Below are 15,875 nucleotides of genomic sequence, written 5' to 3'. Positions count from 1 at the left end.
AAAAAGAAAAAAAACTCCTCCCTTTATTTTTAGAAGCCATTGACAACTCAACACCAACCTAACTTTTGTACATTCTGCGATCCAAATAAATAGGTCTTGCTGCCCTACACAATATAACATCTTCTGTCCCTGTGCCTTTGAACTGATCAGCCCTCATATCTGGAGGGCATCTTCTATTAACCTTATTTCTATATATAGTCCAAATGCTATCTTCTACATGAAGTCTTTTCTCATTCCCCAAATAAAGGTTCCCTCTCTCCTTAACTATCTTGTATTTATTTTGAATTTATATATACATATATATGTATAAATATGTGTATAATATTATACACACATGTATACAATATTATATAGACAGCTATATAATAGAACACACATATATGTGCATATATATGAGCATAGATATAAATTCAGACATATGTCTCCCTGACAGAAAGTAAACTTCTTCAAAGTGGGGATTTTTTCATTAATTATAAAACTAATGATGGTTCCCTCTTCCAAGAAAGTGCGTTCTCTTCTTAGACTGATGAATGAATGAATGAAAATTGTTCATTAAACAATTCCTCTATGTCAAACATTGTGCCAAATACTGAGAATGCAAATACAAAAAGACAGTTCCTGCTCACAAGAAGTTTACATTTTAGTAAGAGAAACAGTACATAGAAGTAGGTAGGGAAGCATGTTTTGACTCGGAAAGGAATAGAGATGACCCCTGTTCAGGGAAGACTGGCACTTCTAGTGTTTGGGATTGCCAAACTCTTTTCAGGGCTATTTGTATACCTTTTTTGTCTACCTTTCACCCAATTCTCCCTTGTAGATCCAAGAAGTTATAGCATTCATAGCAACCATGAACCAACTATGGAGACAGGCTAAACCAAGTTGAGGGTAATTGATAGACCCTATCAGTGAATTAGAAGGTTGTCTACCCCGAGCATGTGAAAACTTTCCCCAGTGAATGGCTGGATGGGAACAATTTGTTCTAGTGGTCATAAACAGGGCTGAAGAAAACACTATGGAACACTTAGAGCTTGACCAAGCTTGACCAAACATTGAAGATGCCCAAAATTACCTATTGCATCCCAGGCCATAAATAGTTATCTTGACTTTGTTCTGCCACTGGAGTCTGGAAGAGTAAATGAGGCTGATGACTTTGTGTAACTCTGCTTCACTTAAATCCAATTTGCTCACAAATCAAGACATCACTTGTGATGTCATTAGTCTTTTTCAAAAATGAAGGACAAGCAAAAGGGATGCTAAGTAGAGTACAATGAAAAGCTCTTTTCAAAAATAATGGCAGTCTTAATTTCATTATTATTGTTAATATTTTATTTTTTCTAATTACCTATAAAATTATTTTAAAATATAGTTTTTTATTCAAGTTCCAAATTTTTCCTCTCCTCTCTTTATTGAGAAGATAAGAAATTTTATATCACTTATAACATGTATAGGCTTCATTATTATTTTATGGCAAAAGATGAAAAGTCTCTTTCCTGGAAGAAGCATGTTGGGAAATACACAAAAAGTAGCAGAATAAATAGCAAGGAAATGTACTGGGTGGAAAATCAGATGGAATGTAAAGCATGGTCTGAGGTCTGGGACTGCCTAGATATAGTGAGCCACATGCATTCACACAAACACTCTAGGCAGGAGAGTAAAAGCCCAAAACAATGGTTTAAAAGCTGAGTGTCTTAAGTCATTTCAGGTCATGGTGTAAGAGGATCTGGCTATACAAAGGCAACAGAAGCAGAATAAATGGCAAATAAATGATTGAGGAGAGGGTGGACAGTCAAAAGGAATCTGATGCATTACTGTTACACTTTGACTTCTGGAGATGATAAAATTTGATTACACTTCAGATCCCATGATAGAAGCTACAATGGACTTTAGGGCTCCTTGGAAAATTTCCCAGCCATTTCAGGGAAATCCAACTGAAAACTTTGCATGCCAAAAAAAAGTTTGCAGCCATCAGCATTTTGGTGACATTATAGTGATGTCAGAAGTTGAAAAGATAGCAAAAAGTACTTTTTATGAAGTATCTCTGAAATTTCTTGTAATGATAGAAATTGGGAGTCTTAAACAAAATTTCAGAAAAGCCCCCTTCCTCTTGGTTAATTCCCTCTTCAGTGCAGCTGAATATTTATAACAGTGAAAAGAGGAAAAGGAGACATCTGTTAGGGGCTACCTTTCTAGCCCTGACTAATTTATTCTCCATTGCCTTTTTTGCATTTTCCCTATAAAAATAAGGGTACCATAAGTAACCAATCAAGAACAAGTGTGTGAGTGCCTACAAATTGAGAAAGTTAACAAACATTGGTATTCTATACACTATTTCAAAGACGGGTTTTTCTAAAGGACTTTTGATAATACTAATTTCTTTTGATAAATTTTAAAAACCCTATTATTAATTGAAAAATTGACACCTCTAAATTTTCTCCATTATGACTATTGGTTCTGGCTTTGGGGAACCTCAATCTCTAGGTCCTCAAACTGGGCAAGGCCTACTTCAATACAACTATGATCCCAAAAGCACATTCAAGTTACCACTTTTCTAACTATTCACAAAAGAAGTAAAAGAAAAGACTGAATTCAATTCAATAAGCATTTATTTAGCACCTACTATACACAAGGAATTATGTATTAATCTGAGCTAGGCTGTTCCTGCACATTTAATCTAGGAAATTGCACCTGCAATTATTCATCCATGAAGTAATTATTTATGAACGTGTAGATGTAGTATAAAATATACTGAGCCTAAGGAAAAAAAAAAAGAGAGAGAGAGAGAGAGAGAGAGAGAGAGAGAGAGAGAGAGAGAGAGAGAGAGAGATTCTTGCCACTTAACACTCTTAGACAAATCACTTCTTTAACATCTCAGTCTCCTCATTCATAAAATGAAGGAGTCAGAATAAATGATCTCTAAAATTTCTTCTAGTTGGGACATTCTATGACTCTGTGACCTATGGTTTCTCTGAATCTGGTTTCTTGCCTTGTAAACGTGTTAGACACTATGATCTATAAGATCTATCATCATACACCAGGCGTTTTTACTGGGTATGCTCTAGGATTAGAAGGCTCTCCCTCCTCATTACAATTTCCTGGCTTCTCTGATTTCCTCCAAATCTCTGGCAATGAATGAATGAATGAATACAAATTTTTGAAAATTAAAAAAAATTCCTACCTTCTATAGAAAGCTTTTCTAGGTCCACTTTTGTATTATCATTTTCCCTCTGTTAAGTTTCTCCAATTAATCTTATATTTAGCTTGTATAGTTATCTGTCTCCCTCATTAGATTGTGAGCTCTCAAAGAGATTTTTTTTAACCTTCCTTTGTAACTTTAATCCTTAGCATATATATATATATAAACATATATATATATATAAACATATATATATATATGTGTGTGTGTGTGTGTATACACATATAGTATATATATGTGTGTGTGTATATATTATATATATATATATATATATATATATACACACATGTAAGTGTACATGAAAAAGTGCTCTAAATCACTATCGATTAGAGATTTGCAGATTAAAACAACTCTGAGGTATCACCCCATACCTCTCAGACCAGCTAAGATAACAGGAAAAGATAGTGATAAATGTTGGAGGGGATGGAAAACTAGGATACTAATGCATTATTGGTAGAGTTGTGAAATGATGCAACCATTCTGGACAGTAACCAGGAACTATTCCCAAAGGGCTATAAAATTGTGTATACACTTTGATCCAGCAGTGCCACTACTGGGCACTTTATGATTTCCTTTTCCCAAGGAAATCATAAAGGAAGGAAAAGGAACCATATGTACAAAAATATTTGTAGTAGTTTTTTTTTTGTATGTGTTAACAAAAAATTGGAATATGAGTAGATGCCCATCAATTGGGGCATGGCTGAATAAGTTGTGGTATATGAAGATAATGGAATATTATCGTTCTGTAAAAATGATGAACAAGATTATTTTGAAAGGCCTGGGAAGATTTACATGAACGAATGCTGAATGAAACAAGCAGAACCAGGAATACATTGTATACAATAACAGAAAGAATGTGCAATGATCAACTATGAAAGGTTTGGTTCTTCAAAGTGGTTCAGTGATCTAAAGCAATGCCAATAGACTTTGGATAGAAAGTGCCATCTACATCCATTTAAAAAACTATGGAAATTAAATGTAAATTGACACATGCTGTGTTCACTTTTTTTTTTTCTGGGGGATTTTTTTCTCTGCCATGTTTTTTCCCTTTTGTTCTGATTTTTCTCTCCCAACATTATTCATAAAGCAATGTGTATTAAAAGTAAATAATTTTTTAAAAGTTTAAAAAATAAAAATAAAATAAATAATTGTTGACAATTTATGGGCCTTCCAACTCTAACATTCTATGACCTATGATCTCACCTTATATAAGAAGCTCTTTACAAGCCTCCTTAATCCTAGTTCCCTCCCTCCAATTGATTATCTTCAATTTATTCTGTGGCCATTTTGTTTGTGCATAAACATGTTGTCATCCCAATTAGACTATGAGCTTTTTAAAAGCTATCTTTTGTCATCCTTTATATACCACAGTTCTCAGCACAGGGCTTGGCACATAGTAAGCAGTCAATAAATTCTTATCAGCTGACTGACTAGTTGCTCCAGTACTTCTCCTTAGGGAGTTTCCTCATTTTTAAAGTAAAGGGAACTGTTTTCAGTGATTTAAAAAAAAAATTCCTTCTAACTCATTGCTGTGATTCTATGTACATTTGCTTTTAACAATCTTCACAATAGATTATATTTTATCTATTATCACTAGCAATTCAACAGAATAGACAATGGGAACAAGAAACATTGAACCTTTCTGTTTCTTCATGAAATAAGACAGTACCATCTGCAACTTAAGTTGTTAGTCCAGTGCATTCCCCATCACAGAAGAAAAATGCATAGAGTTTCATATACAAGAGTCATTAATTATATGTCAACACATTTGTTCTCTTCATAGGGAAAACTTGATGCTTTCTGTGTCCTGATACGGAAAGGTTATGACCGGGTATCAGTGATGCGCCCCCAGCCTGGTGATACGGTAAGATTGTATGATGATGGTCATTCTACTATGTATTTATGTGCCTTCATCTCTCTCTACATATGCATATATATATATATACTTTTATATGCTTGACAATTTCTATTTTGCTGAATCAACTATCAAACAAAAATGTCCTGATTCTACAAGGACATTTTGCTTTCTCTTTTAAGTGATTCCAACAAAAATTGAGGGATGGGAGGGGTGCTAAGTGTCCTAGGATTTGAGATGACTATCACATAGATAAAATCAGTATTATGCTGTAAAAATATGAATAGAAAAGTTGAATTAATGCTGATGACATTATTCCCAATCATTATACCAAGTTTTCACTTTATAAACTAAAAATGATTAAATTTCCAATCCAATTGTCTATATGAGTGATGTTAAACTATGATGTGCTTTAGAGATGTCTCCTTGAGAATTTATTTTCTCACTCTGTACTTTGATTTGTCTGCACTATAGATAATATAATGTATTGAAGCATACAAGTGAATCTTTTGAAGTTCAAAGAAATTTGTGTGGCAAGTATCCTAGCACCTGAAGAAGCATTCATATTGTTGATTTGGGCAGAACTGTGCCCAAGCATTGAGTATGTTGCAGAAGCAAGTATAAATATAAGGAAATTTTTCTGAATAATTAAAGCTGTTCCAAAATGGGACAGTTAGTGGCACAGTGGATAAGGCTCTGGGCTTGGAGTCAGAAAGTTGTTTAGTCATTTCTGTTGTGTCTGGTTCTTCATGACCCCATTTGAGGTTTTCTTGGCAAAGATGCTGGAATGGTTTGCCATTTTCTTCTTCAGTTCATTTTACATATGAGGAAACAGAAGTAAATAGGGTGAAGTGACTTGTCCAAGGTTACATAGCTTGCAGTTGTCTGAGACTAAATTTGAACTCATGAAGATGAGTTTTCTATTCCAAACCTGGTGCTATATCCAAGTACCAGCTACTTTCTAGCTGTGTGACCTTGAACAAGCCAACAAATTCAGAGAAGAAAATGGCAAACCACTCCAGTATCTTTGCCAAGAAAACCCCATGAGCAAGTATACAGGGTCACAAAGAATCAGATATGTCTGAAATAGTTGTACATAATAAAGTTGAATATTCAGATTTGGAAGGTAGTGAGTCTGAAAGTCTTCAAACAGGTGTTAGATGATTCTATATCAGAAATATTGAAGAGAATACATTCCTGTACAGCTTCAGACAGACTGGATTAGATGTTCCTTTTGAGGTCCCATAATAATGTCAAGATTTTGTGATTCTAAAACTCATCTTCACTCTGATTTTTATTCTCATTGCTGCAAATAGCTATAAAAAATCTGGATGTCTTTCTTATTGCCTCACCCAATTGAGACAGCATAGTTCGGTGGAAAGTATGCTGACCTTGGAATGCCAGGACCCAAGTTGAAACCCTGGCATTGCCACTTGCTATATGGGTGTGACTTTGGATAAGTCAACCTCTCTGAACCTGTTTCTTAATCCATAAAATGAAGGGATTTCTCCAAATGATTTCTAAGATTCTAACTCTGTATTCTATGAACTTGTGGTGATCATGGATAAGATTTGTGATGCCCCTCTGTTGCTACTTTGAGAATTTTGAGGGATAGCTCTGATGTCCACTAGCCACCAATGTATTTAGATGCTGCCAACTTGTATTTAATGATACATGATCCTGCTAGGCAAGAATAAGATTGTTACACATCATGAACTAGTAGCAACTTATATGATTAAAAAAAACTTTGTAATTTGCAAGAAGAAAGAATGTGAGATACAAAATGATGACTTACAGTAAGAAACAATTCTGAAATTTCAGAATCCTATTTTTTATAGAAGTCAGGTATAAGACATGTTGGAGATTCAGAAGTGAGAATTGTTTTGACTCCAAGAGAATAAAATTAGTTAAATAAAGTAAAGCTATCTATGGAAATGTGTTTTGCATGACTGCATGTTATAAAGTACATCAAATTATTTGCCTTCTCAAGGAGGGGGAAAAAAGAGGGAAGAATGGAAAGAATTTAGTACTCAAAAAATGTTTAAATGAATGTTAAATTTCTTTTTACATATAATTGGGGAAAAAACAAAGCTATCTGAATTGTTTAGCAATAGGGTGGGAGCTTGTAGAATTTCTTTTATTAAGCATATATGTACATTCAACATATATTTGCTCTCTGAATTAAATGAAGTATTTGTTCATGTCCCGATTGGGGAAAATAACTGGATATGCAACATAGAACAGTGGGTAGAAAGTCATTCTCAGCGTCTTAAAGATGTCAGTTCAAGTGCTGCTTCTAATATCTATTTGGTTATGTAACTACAAATAAACTATTTGACCTCAAAGTGCCATGATCAATTCCACACAATTTTAAATGAAAAGTTTTTGATATACATTGATGAAAAGACCCTCCCTACTAAGAGTTCATCTATCCTGGTGAAGTCTCACATCCAGTGAACATAGCTGTTATTAATATTTCTTTATCACAAAAAAGTAAACTAGAGCCTCCCAAAGCTTCTCTCTTCTCCATCCTCTCCACCTTCTTTAAAGGGTTAGTAACTATTTGGTAATTCCCAGCAGAGTTTGGGGTGGGGGGTTTTTCATAATATTTATAGCAAACTTATCAACTATCTCAATAAAAATATAGTTTAAAAATTGAATAAAATCATATATAATAGGCAGAAAATTATATTCATCTTCTAACGCATAATTTTTTTCTGATTCACAAGCATAGCATGAGAAACTTGGAAAAATCATTTTGATGGAAATATATCTAGGTATACACAATTATACTTATGTTATTCCCTTAATTTACTAGTTTAATTTTTTGTTGGTTCTTTGCTTTGAACCTACAATTCAAATGGTGTGGAGAAATCTCATTGTGGAAAGCTCGTCTAATAATGCACATATGTATTTCATCTATAACTTCCATTCTTCTTTATTTTTTTGTCTAAAGAAATGAGAGTGTAACAATTTGCCCTTTGTCATCATATGTGTTAAAGGCAGGATTTTAACCCAGTTCTTCTGACTGCAAAGTTAGCCCTCTAGCCACTGTTCCACTGCCTCCACAATCTAAATATCCATCCCAAAAGCCAATGACTTTTGTATCTGCATCTTAATTCTGCACTTTACTCTTTGTAACTTTAGGCAAATCATTATAGATAAGTCAATATAACTCAGAGAATCACATTGGCTTTTAATAATTCCTACCTCCCTTTCCAATTGTTCAAAAAATAATCCCTCAATCATGTATTATAGGATTTTGACATCAAAGGAAAATTCTCTGATCTTTCATGTGTTTTCCAAGCCTACTTTCTATCATAACTAAACTTGCTAAAAGGAAGAAAAAGATAAGTAAACTTTAATAAAAATAATAGCAATCACATCTTCTTTGCTGTTTCCTTTTCAGTTCTCTATTCTATTTATGACCATATCAGATTTTATTGCCTTTTTTAGTTTGGAAAATCCCCCTTTTTTGTAGTAAGATGAGTTGAGTCATTTCAGTTGTATCTAATTCTTCATGACTCCATTTGGGGTTTTCTTGTCAAAGATAAAAGTACTTTGCCATTTTCTTCTCCAGTTATTTTACAGATAAGAAAACTGAGGCAAACAGGATTAAGTGACTTACATAGCATCACACAGCTAGTAAGTGTCTGAGGCTATATTTGAATTCATGTCTTCCTAACTCCTGGTATGACATACTATCCACTGCAGCATCTAGTTAACCACATATGAAGTAAATAGCAATTCAATTCTGGTAGGAAGATAGAAACAGATAAGCTGATAAGGAAATACCTCAAGTAGAAGGTGAATTTGAATTTGCTTCCGTAAGGTAGAAGTGAGAAAGTGGTACCTTCCAGGAAATATAGTCGCCTGGGGAAAGATGATACATGGGAAACAATAATTTGATGATTTGGCTGAAACTTAGTATTTTAATGGGAGTCATGGGCCACAAACATAGAAAGGTGGAGTTGGATCCAAATTACAAAGCGTTTCAGATGATAAACAAAAGAATTTGGAAATAAGAACTGCTACAGATGTTCGAACAGGAAAATGAAATGGGCAAGTTGGACAGTAGGAATATCACTTTGGCAGGCATAGTTAGGATAGTGTGGAGAAGGGAGAGACTTGAGGTATGACTTCAATAAGAAGTCTTTTGCAATAATCCAGGCAAGAAATAATAAAAGCCAGACCTACCAAAGTGATTGTATAGATAGAGAGAAGAGAACAAACATGAAAGATGTTGCAAAGGTAGAATAGATAAGACTTTAAAAATAATTGCATTTAGAAAGTGATGAAGAGTAAAAATGTAATGGTGACTAAAATTTTGATCCTGTGTGATTTGTGGACGGTGTTTCCAATAGCAATAATGAAGTTAGAAAAAAGAATGGATTTGGAGGAAAAGACATTTGACTTATGCTTTACATATGTTGAATTTGAAATACTTGTAAAACATGTGATTAAAAATGACCAAAAGGTAGTTCGTGATGTGAGAACAGAGTCCAGGAGAAATTGTACTGGATACAATTAGACATTTTTGGTCTAATTAATTCACATAGAGATAAATTGATCAATAAAAGCTGATGAGATCACCATAAAAAGAAGGTATAGGGAGAGAAAAGAAGATAAGGAGAGAAAGAAAGAAAGAAAGAAAGAAAGAAAGAAAGAAAGAAAGAAAGAAAGAAAGAAAGAAAGAAAGAAAGAAAGAAAGAAAGAAAGAAAGAAAGAAAGAAAGAAAGAAAGAAAGAAAGAAAGAAAGAAAGAAAGAAAGAAAGAAAGAAAGATCACTAAAACTCAGGGAAGATAATGTCAAGAAAAGGTGGTTAATAGTTTGAAATGCTGCATAGAGGTCAAGAATAGAAATTCAAAAAGGGCCATTGGATCTGATAACTAAGTGATGATTGAGATCTTTGCAGAGAAGTTCTACTTGAATGCTAAGACCAAAAGCCAGAGTATAACAAAGTGAGAAATGAGTAAGAAGAGAGGATGTTGAGGTAATGCAAATAAACATAGAGAAGAGATATAGAACAAAAACTTGGGGATTTGTGAAGTCAAGTGAAAAGTTCTTCTGTCTTGTTTTAAAGCATGGGAGAGACTTTTCATGTTCGTAAAAATCAGGGAAAGAAAAAGAATAGTGAGGAGAAAAACAGGAAGTGAGGCCAGATCAGGGATGTTGGCTTGGGAAAGCGCTATCAGGTAGAGGGATTTTTGATCCTGGTCACTTTGAACAGTAATTTAGGAAGAATGAAGCATAGGAGGAGATGGAATCTGCCCATAGGCAGATATAAAAATTTAAGATTCCTTGAAAACAGAAATAACTCCTGTGTTTAAATTGAGATCAAGGTGATATTTCAGTTCTTTCCCAGCCTTAAATTCTTAGACCTCAGCATGCCTATGGTGTGTTCAGCACTGGAAAGACTTACATAACTTACATGAACTGCTATTGAGTGAAGTGAGCAAAAGCAAGAGAACATTGATCACAATAACAAAAATATTAAGCAATGATCAACTGTGATAGACTTTGTCTCTTCTTGACGATTTAGTGATTCAAGTCAATTCCAATAGATTTGGGATGAAAAATGCCATCCGCATCCAGAGAAAGAGCTGTGGAGGCTGAATATGAATCAAAGCATAGTATTTTCATTTTTATTTTGTTTGCTTGTTTTCTTTCCTTTTTTCTTTTTGATCCAATTTTTATTTCACAACATGACAAATATGGAAATATGTTTAAAATAATTGCCCATATTTAACCTATATCAGATTATTTGCTAACTTCGGAAGGGGTAAAGTAAAGGAAAAGGAGAGAAAATTTTGGAAAACAAAATCTTAGAAAAAACAAATGTTGAATTTACATGTATTTGAAAAGTAAAAACTATTTAAAGTTTCTTTCGGTGAAAAAAAATTTAGGCATATGCCTAAAACTTACCTTCCACCTGATCAAAAGGGAAGAAAACCCTGGGCCATATTATCAGCAAACATTTCAGTTCAGCAAACATTTATGAAATATCTGTTTCATAATATGTATAAAACAGAATCAAGAAGGCCTAGACTCTAGGCCCTAGAGTATAGAGGCGTGGCAGCATGAGTGAGGAAGACTTGGGTTCAAATCTCATCTCTGACGTATTATGGCTATGTGCCATAGTTGTGTCAGTGGGCATAGACTTTTTCAGTTAATGTGCAGTCATTTAACATCTCAGTGCCCTCAGGCAACTCTGTATGCCTTCAGGTTGTAAAGCAGATGATGACTTTCATTGTTAGAGGGAATTTCTTCACATGGAGTTCACTCTGCCCATTATAGTACAGGTCAATTTGTTTTCAATGTTTAAGGAAATATGTTATATAGAAGTTATTATAATGGGGACGGGGGGAAGAAAGACAGTCTTAATAATTTATATTATACTAGGGCAAAAAAAGACATAGAACAAGTACATGAGTAAGTGTTATTTATACAGGTAAGTAATGATGAAAACAAATGGAAGATCAGTAGAATGTTCTAGGAATATTTAAGGAAAGGAAGAATACTTTCAGCTGGAGTACAATGATAAGGATGCACATAGGAAGTAGAACTGCAGCTGACACTCCTGGGTTTTTTTCATTACCATCTTCCCTGCCACCACATTTTTTTCCCTTTCAGTTCTTTTTTTTAGCAAAACCTCATGCAAAACTTTGTTTTAGTAAACCTACATTGACTCTATAGGGCAGACTCTGAGACTCCCCTCATCACTGATTTATAGTGCTTGCCACATTTTCCATAAACTCCAAATGAGTAAATCTCAGCATGTGTCCTGAACAAATGAGAGTCACACGTTCTGGATTTTCCCTTTAAAAAAAACAAAACCAAAACATCACTTAATTACATTATAAATTATGTTCTGAGTGACTTTTAGCACATGTTGACCTCACAGGAACTCTTTCCTTTTGACAAAGCCTATCTGGGCCAGACTTCTCAATTAATTAACTCATTCTCCCTGAAAATGAAGGGGGAAAGCACAGATATCCATTGTACAAACCAGTGCTGAGTCTATTAAAACAACCTCTGTGAAGTTACTGGAAGGATTGTATCTGTCCTCTCATGGCTTGGTTGTAGGAAGCCAACAACTCATAGCTAGCATTTCCACTCAGGTTGGTACCCACTACTTCAGAAAAAGACACTTAGGAGTTCAGAAGCAACACTGATGGGACAATCAGAATAGGAAAGTCCATCCTTTGGTTTATCACCATCATTCATCTCTATCTAAGATGGATCCAGAAGCCTATGTTCCCTTAGACAAAGACAGGAAGTCTTAGCTGCAAAGTGAAAGAGAAAATATGGGGAGAAGTTTTCTTTTAGTAATACCCCTTAGGGTAAATTAAAAATATTTACAAAACTTCTAGCTCTGTCAGTTTGATATTACATTATGAGGAGGAGCCTGAGAGAAGCTTCGGGACAGCAGGTTTGGAATGAGCTGTATGTGCCTCAAAGGAACCTAGAATTTAAGGTTTTAGAATTATTTCTATCCCAGTCACTAACTAGAAAGCCATGCTCAAGTTTGAGTTAATATTTTATTTTTACTTGTCTTCTCTTGGATCTTTCCACTTGAATCACCTTACTTACACAATAAATCAGACTACTGATCTCCAGGAGTTAGAAGAACTGATTTCTAGTCCAGCCTGTGACTAATTTCCTTTGTAAATTTGGCCTGCTTCCTTACACTCCCAAGGCCTCAGCTTTCTCAAATATAAGATGGGAAAGCTGCATTAAATGGACTCTTGCAGCTTTAAGATTTTGTTTTTCGTTGCAGCAGTATTTCTCATCCATAACTGTAATTTGTCAACCAACACTCCAAGCCTCTTTTTAATAGCATAGCTCAAGCCCCTTTATGTTGCCATTTGTATTCCTAGCTCTCAGGAAAGAATGTGATAAACAAAATGATAATGAGGTTTAAAAAACTGATGAAACAAAATGTGAACTTGGCTGAGGATACATTCTGAGAAGGAGCAAAGCCTTCAGTTACAGGACAAAAGATGTGAATGGTGGGGTTTCTGACAACTCTTAGCTATTAATGAACACACTTGAGGAAAGTGAAAGAGTTTGCTGGTGCCCTTAAAGTCACACCATCCAAGCAGCCACCTACTCAATAAAGCTGACCTTGACACTGTAAATGAAGTCTTAAATTAACCACAGAGGTATCCTGGGAGAAAAAAAAAGCATCCAGAATCAATGCTACTCCCATTACATCTTTTCCTAGTACAACAGTGGGCAATCTACCAGCCTTTCATCAGGTAACTTTAGTTTTTGTGGTCAATATGTGAACTATTTGTTGTGTTCTATCATGCATTACAATTATTTTTGCAATAATGAGCAGCAAGTTATTTGTCACAGGTAAAGGAGGCTTGCTACAATAAAGTTACCCTCTCCCTTGAAATGATTAAGAATTAGAAAACAATTTCAAAACTCCAAGGGTGAAACACTAATTTCTAATGATCAGCAATGATTAAAGGCATTAAAAACTCCAAACCTCCTTCAAACCAAGTTTTAACTCCCTTAAAGGTGATACCATTTATCACAGCTACTAACTAATAATACAATGGTTGAATTGTATTATTAGTTAATAGCTAGTAACAAATAATTCAATGATATAATTATATTGTTAGTTAATAGTCCTGTCTACTTTGGTTTTCTCTCTCATCCTCTCTCAGATTAAATGCTAATGATGTGTAGCTAAAAAAAAAAAAAATCAGTCACTGGAGAAAGGAACAAGCGGAATAAAATGTCTGGGCAATGCACAAAGTAAATATTTAAATGTCAAATGAGAAAGAATCATCCTTTGGTATTTATAGGGAGAATTTTCATCATCATCAAAGCTACAATCAGCTGTTAATAATACTAATAATATGCCTCATTCTTTTGGTTCAGATAAACTAGTTGCACCCCATATTTTACACAAATAAAATTCCTCCTCTGTAGGAAGAGTACCTTTTATAGGAAGTCATTTGTCTCATTATGAATTTCCTGTTGCAAACATGAGAAGTGTTATCTTTAAGTGAGTGAATAAAGCATGGGGTAATGGAAAGCATATCCAAGTTGGATACAGAGGATTTGGATTCAATGTCAGGTTCTGCTTGAGTAAAGTACTAGTAATATGACATTGGGCAAACCACTTATCCTAGTTGGACCTCAATTTCATTATCCATAAAAAGGAAGACTGGACTAAATGGTCCCAAAGGTCTTATCAATTGCTTATATTCTATAGAACATATGTGAAATTGTTATGTGTACTGTGTCTCAATCCCTGAAACAAGGCTGAGAAGGATCATTAGCATTCAGACACAGGAAGAGAGTTACAAATGATGGGATTTCAGACAACAGTCAGCTAGTTGCTATTGGAGCACAATTTTAAGGCATTTGGATGATAACAGTGGTTAGAGGACTGAGCTTAGAATCAGGAAGATCTGAGTTCAAATTTAAATTCAGCCACTAGGTGACCCTGGACAAATCATAATAGCTACCATCTATAAAATGGGAGTAATAATAGTACTTACTTCCCAGGGTTGTTGTAAGGATAAAATAATATTTGGAAAGTGCTTGGTACAGTGTCTTGTGCTTAATAAATCCTTGTCCCCTATCTTTTCATCCTTCCCTCCATAAAAACGATAGAATCTAGGTATCATGTTAGAATTTTTTACTGAATGAGAGTTACTAGTAATATCAGGCCAAAAGGGCCAAGAGAATGATAATGTAATACCTTTGCTGATAGTTCTATTTAAGAATAACAGTAACAATAATCACCTGTCACTTCACTTTACTCAAAATCCTAATCTCCCTTTGTGTAGGTGAGATGATAGGGAGCTGGAGGGGATCATAGAAATCACCAAGGTGAATTTTTTTTCACATAGTTGTTAACTGCAGCCAGGAGAGGGGAAATTACTTGACTAAGGTAATGCCTTTAGTAGTAGCTAAGCCTGGATTCAAAAGAGTCTTTTGACTCCTCATCCAGTACTTTTTCCCTACTAAACCACATTGTGGTTTAGGAAGATTCTAATGTTAGAAGGAGTTTCCTTTGTTTTTCTTGAAACTATTCTTTGTGGATCTGGAATGAGGGGGATAGTACATTCCATTACTATCTACAAGAACTAAATATTCACACAAACACTGGGCTTGTTTTGAAAGACCAAGCCTTTCTGCAAGTAAAAAAAAAAAAAACTCAGGGAAATATCACACTAGCAAATAACAATTTTGAAATACATTTGAGGAGGTTGTGAAATTCTCTTCACCAGAATACAGAGTATATGGTGTGGGACAGACATTTCAAATAGAAAAAAAACTAGGTCATTTGATGTTTTCCATGTTCATCTTATCCTTCAGAGACTTAGGTATGTCTTTTTTTTGTCTAATAAGGGAATCTGCTTTTTATCCACTGCACAAAAGGGCTTCCAAGTGCAGCTTATCCCAAAGCAATCATGTCACAAGCAAAGCAGGTACCTGAAGGATATATAAATAATAGTATCTAGATGGCTCTGTAGTGTGTACAGAGGGGCTAGAACTGGAGCAAGAGATAATTAAAATCAAATTTGGCCTCAGACACTTCTAGATGTGTGACATTGGGCAGGCTAACTAACTTCTGCTTGCCTCAGGTTCCTCAGCTGTTAAATGGGGATGACAATAATAACCTACCCCCCAGGATTGCTGTGAGGATCAAAAAAGAAAATATTTGTAAAAAACACATTTGTGATTGTTCAGTTGAGTATGACTCTTTGTTACCCCATATAGGGTTTTCTTGGCAAAGATACTAAAGTGGTAATGATGAGGTACCAGGGAACCAAATGATGAGGTAAATACCTAATGAT

The 15,875-nt window shown here is 34.7% G+C and overlaps 1 protein-coding gene across 1 annotated transcript in view; it reads left to right on the top strand.

Moving 5' to 3' along the window:
* The window catches only part of ANTXR1 (ANTXR cell adhesion molecule 1), a 288,623-nt gene that overhangs the window by 217,084 nt on the left and 55,664 nt on the right, over positions 1-15,875 (top strand). The window contains exon 17 of the mRNA XM_074287148.1: positions 4,977-5,057. Within this exon, the coding sequence (XP_074143249.1) occupies positions 4,977-5,057 (81 nt within the window). The remainder of the gene's footprint in view (positions 1-4,976; positions 5,058-15,875) is intronic.

This window comes from Sminthopsis crassicaudata, chromosome 2 (genome assembly GCF_048593235.1).
Source record: "Sminthopsis crassicaudata isolate SCR6 chromosome 2, ASM4859323v1, whole genome shotgun sequence".
Lineage (NCBI taxonomy): Eukaryota > Metazoa > Chordata > Mammalia > Dasyuromorphia > Dasyuridae > Sminthopsis > Sminthopsis crassicaudata.
The sequence above is the reverse complement of the archived record's forward strand: the minus strand, read 5'-3'. Positions and strand labels throughout refer to the sequence as shown.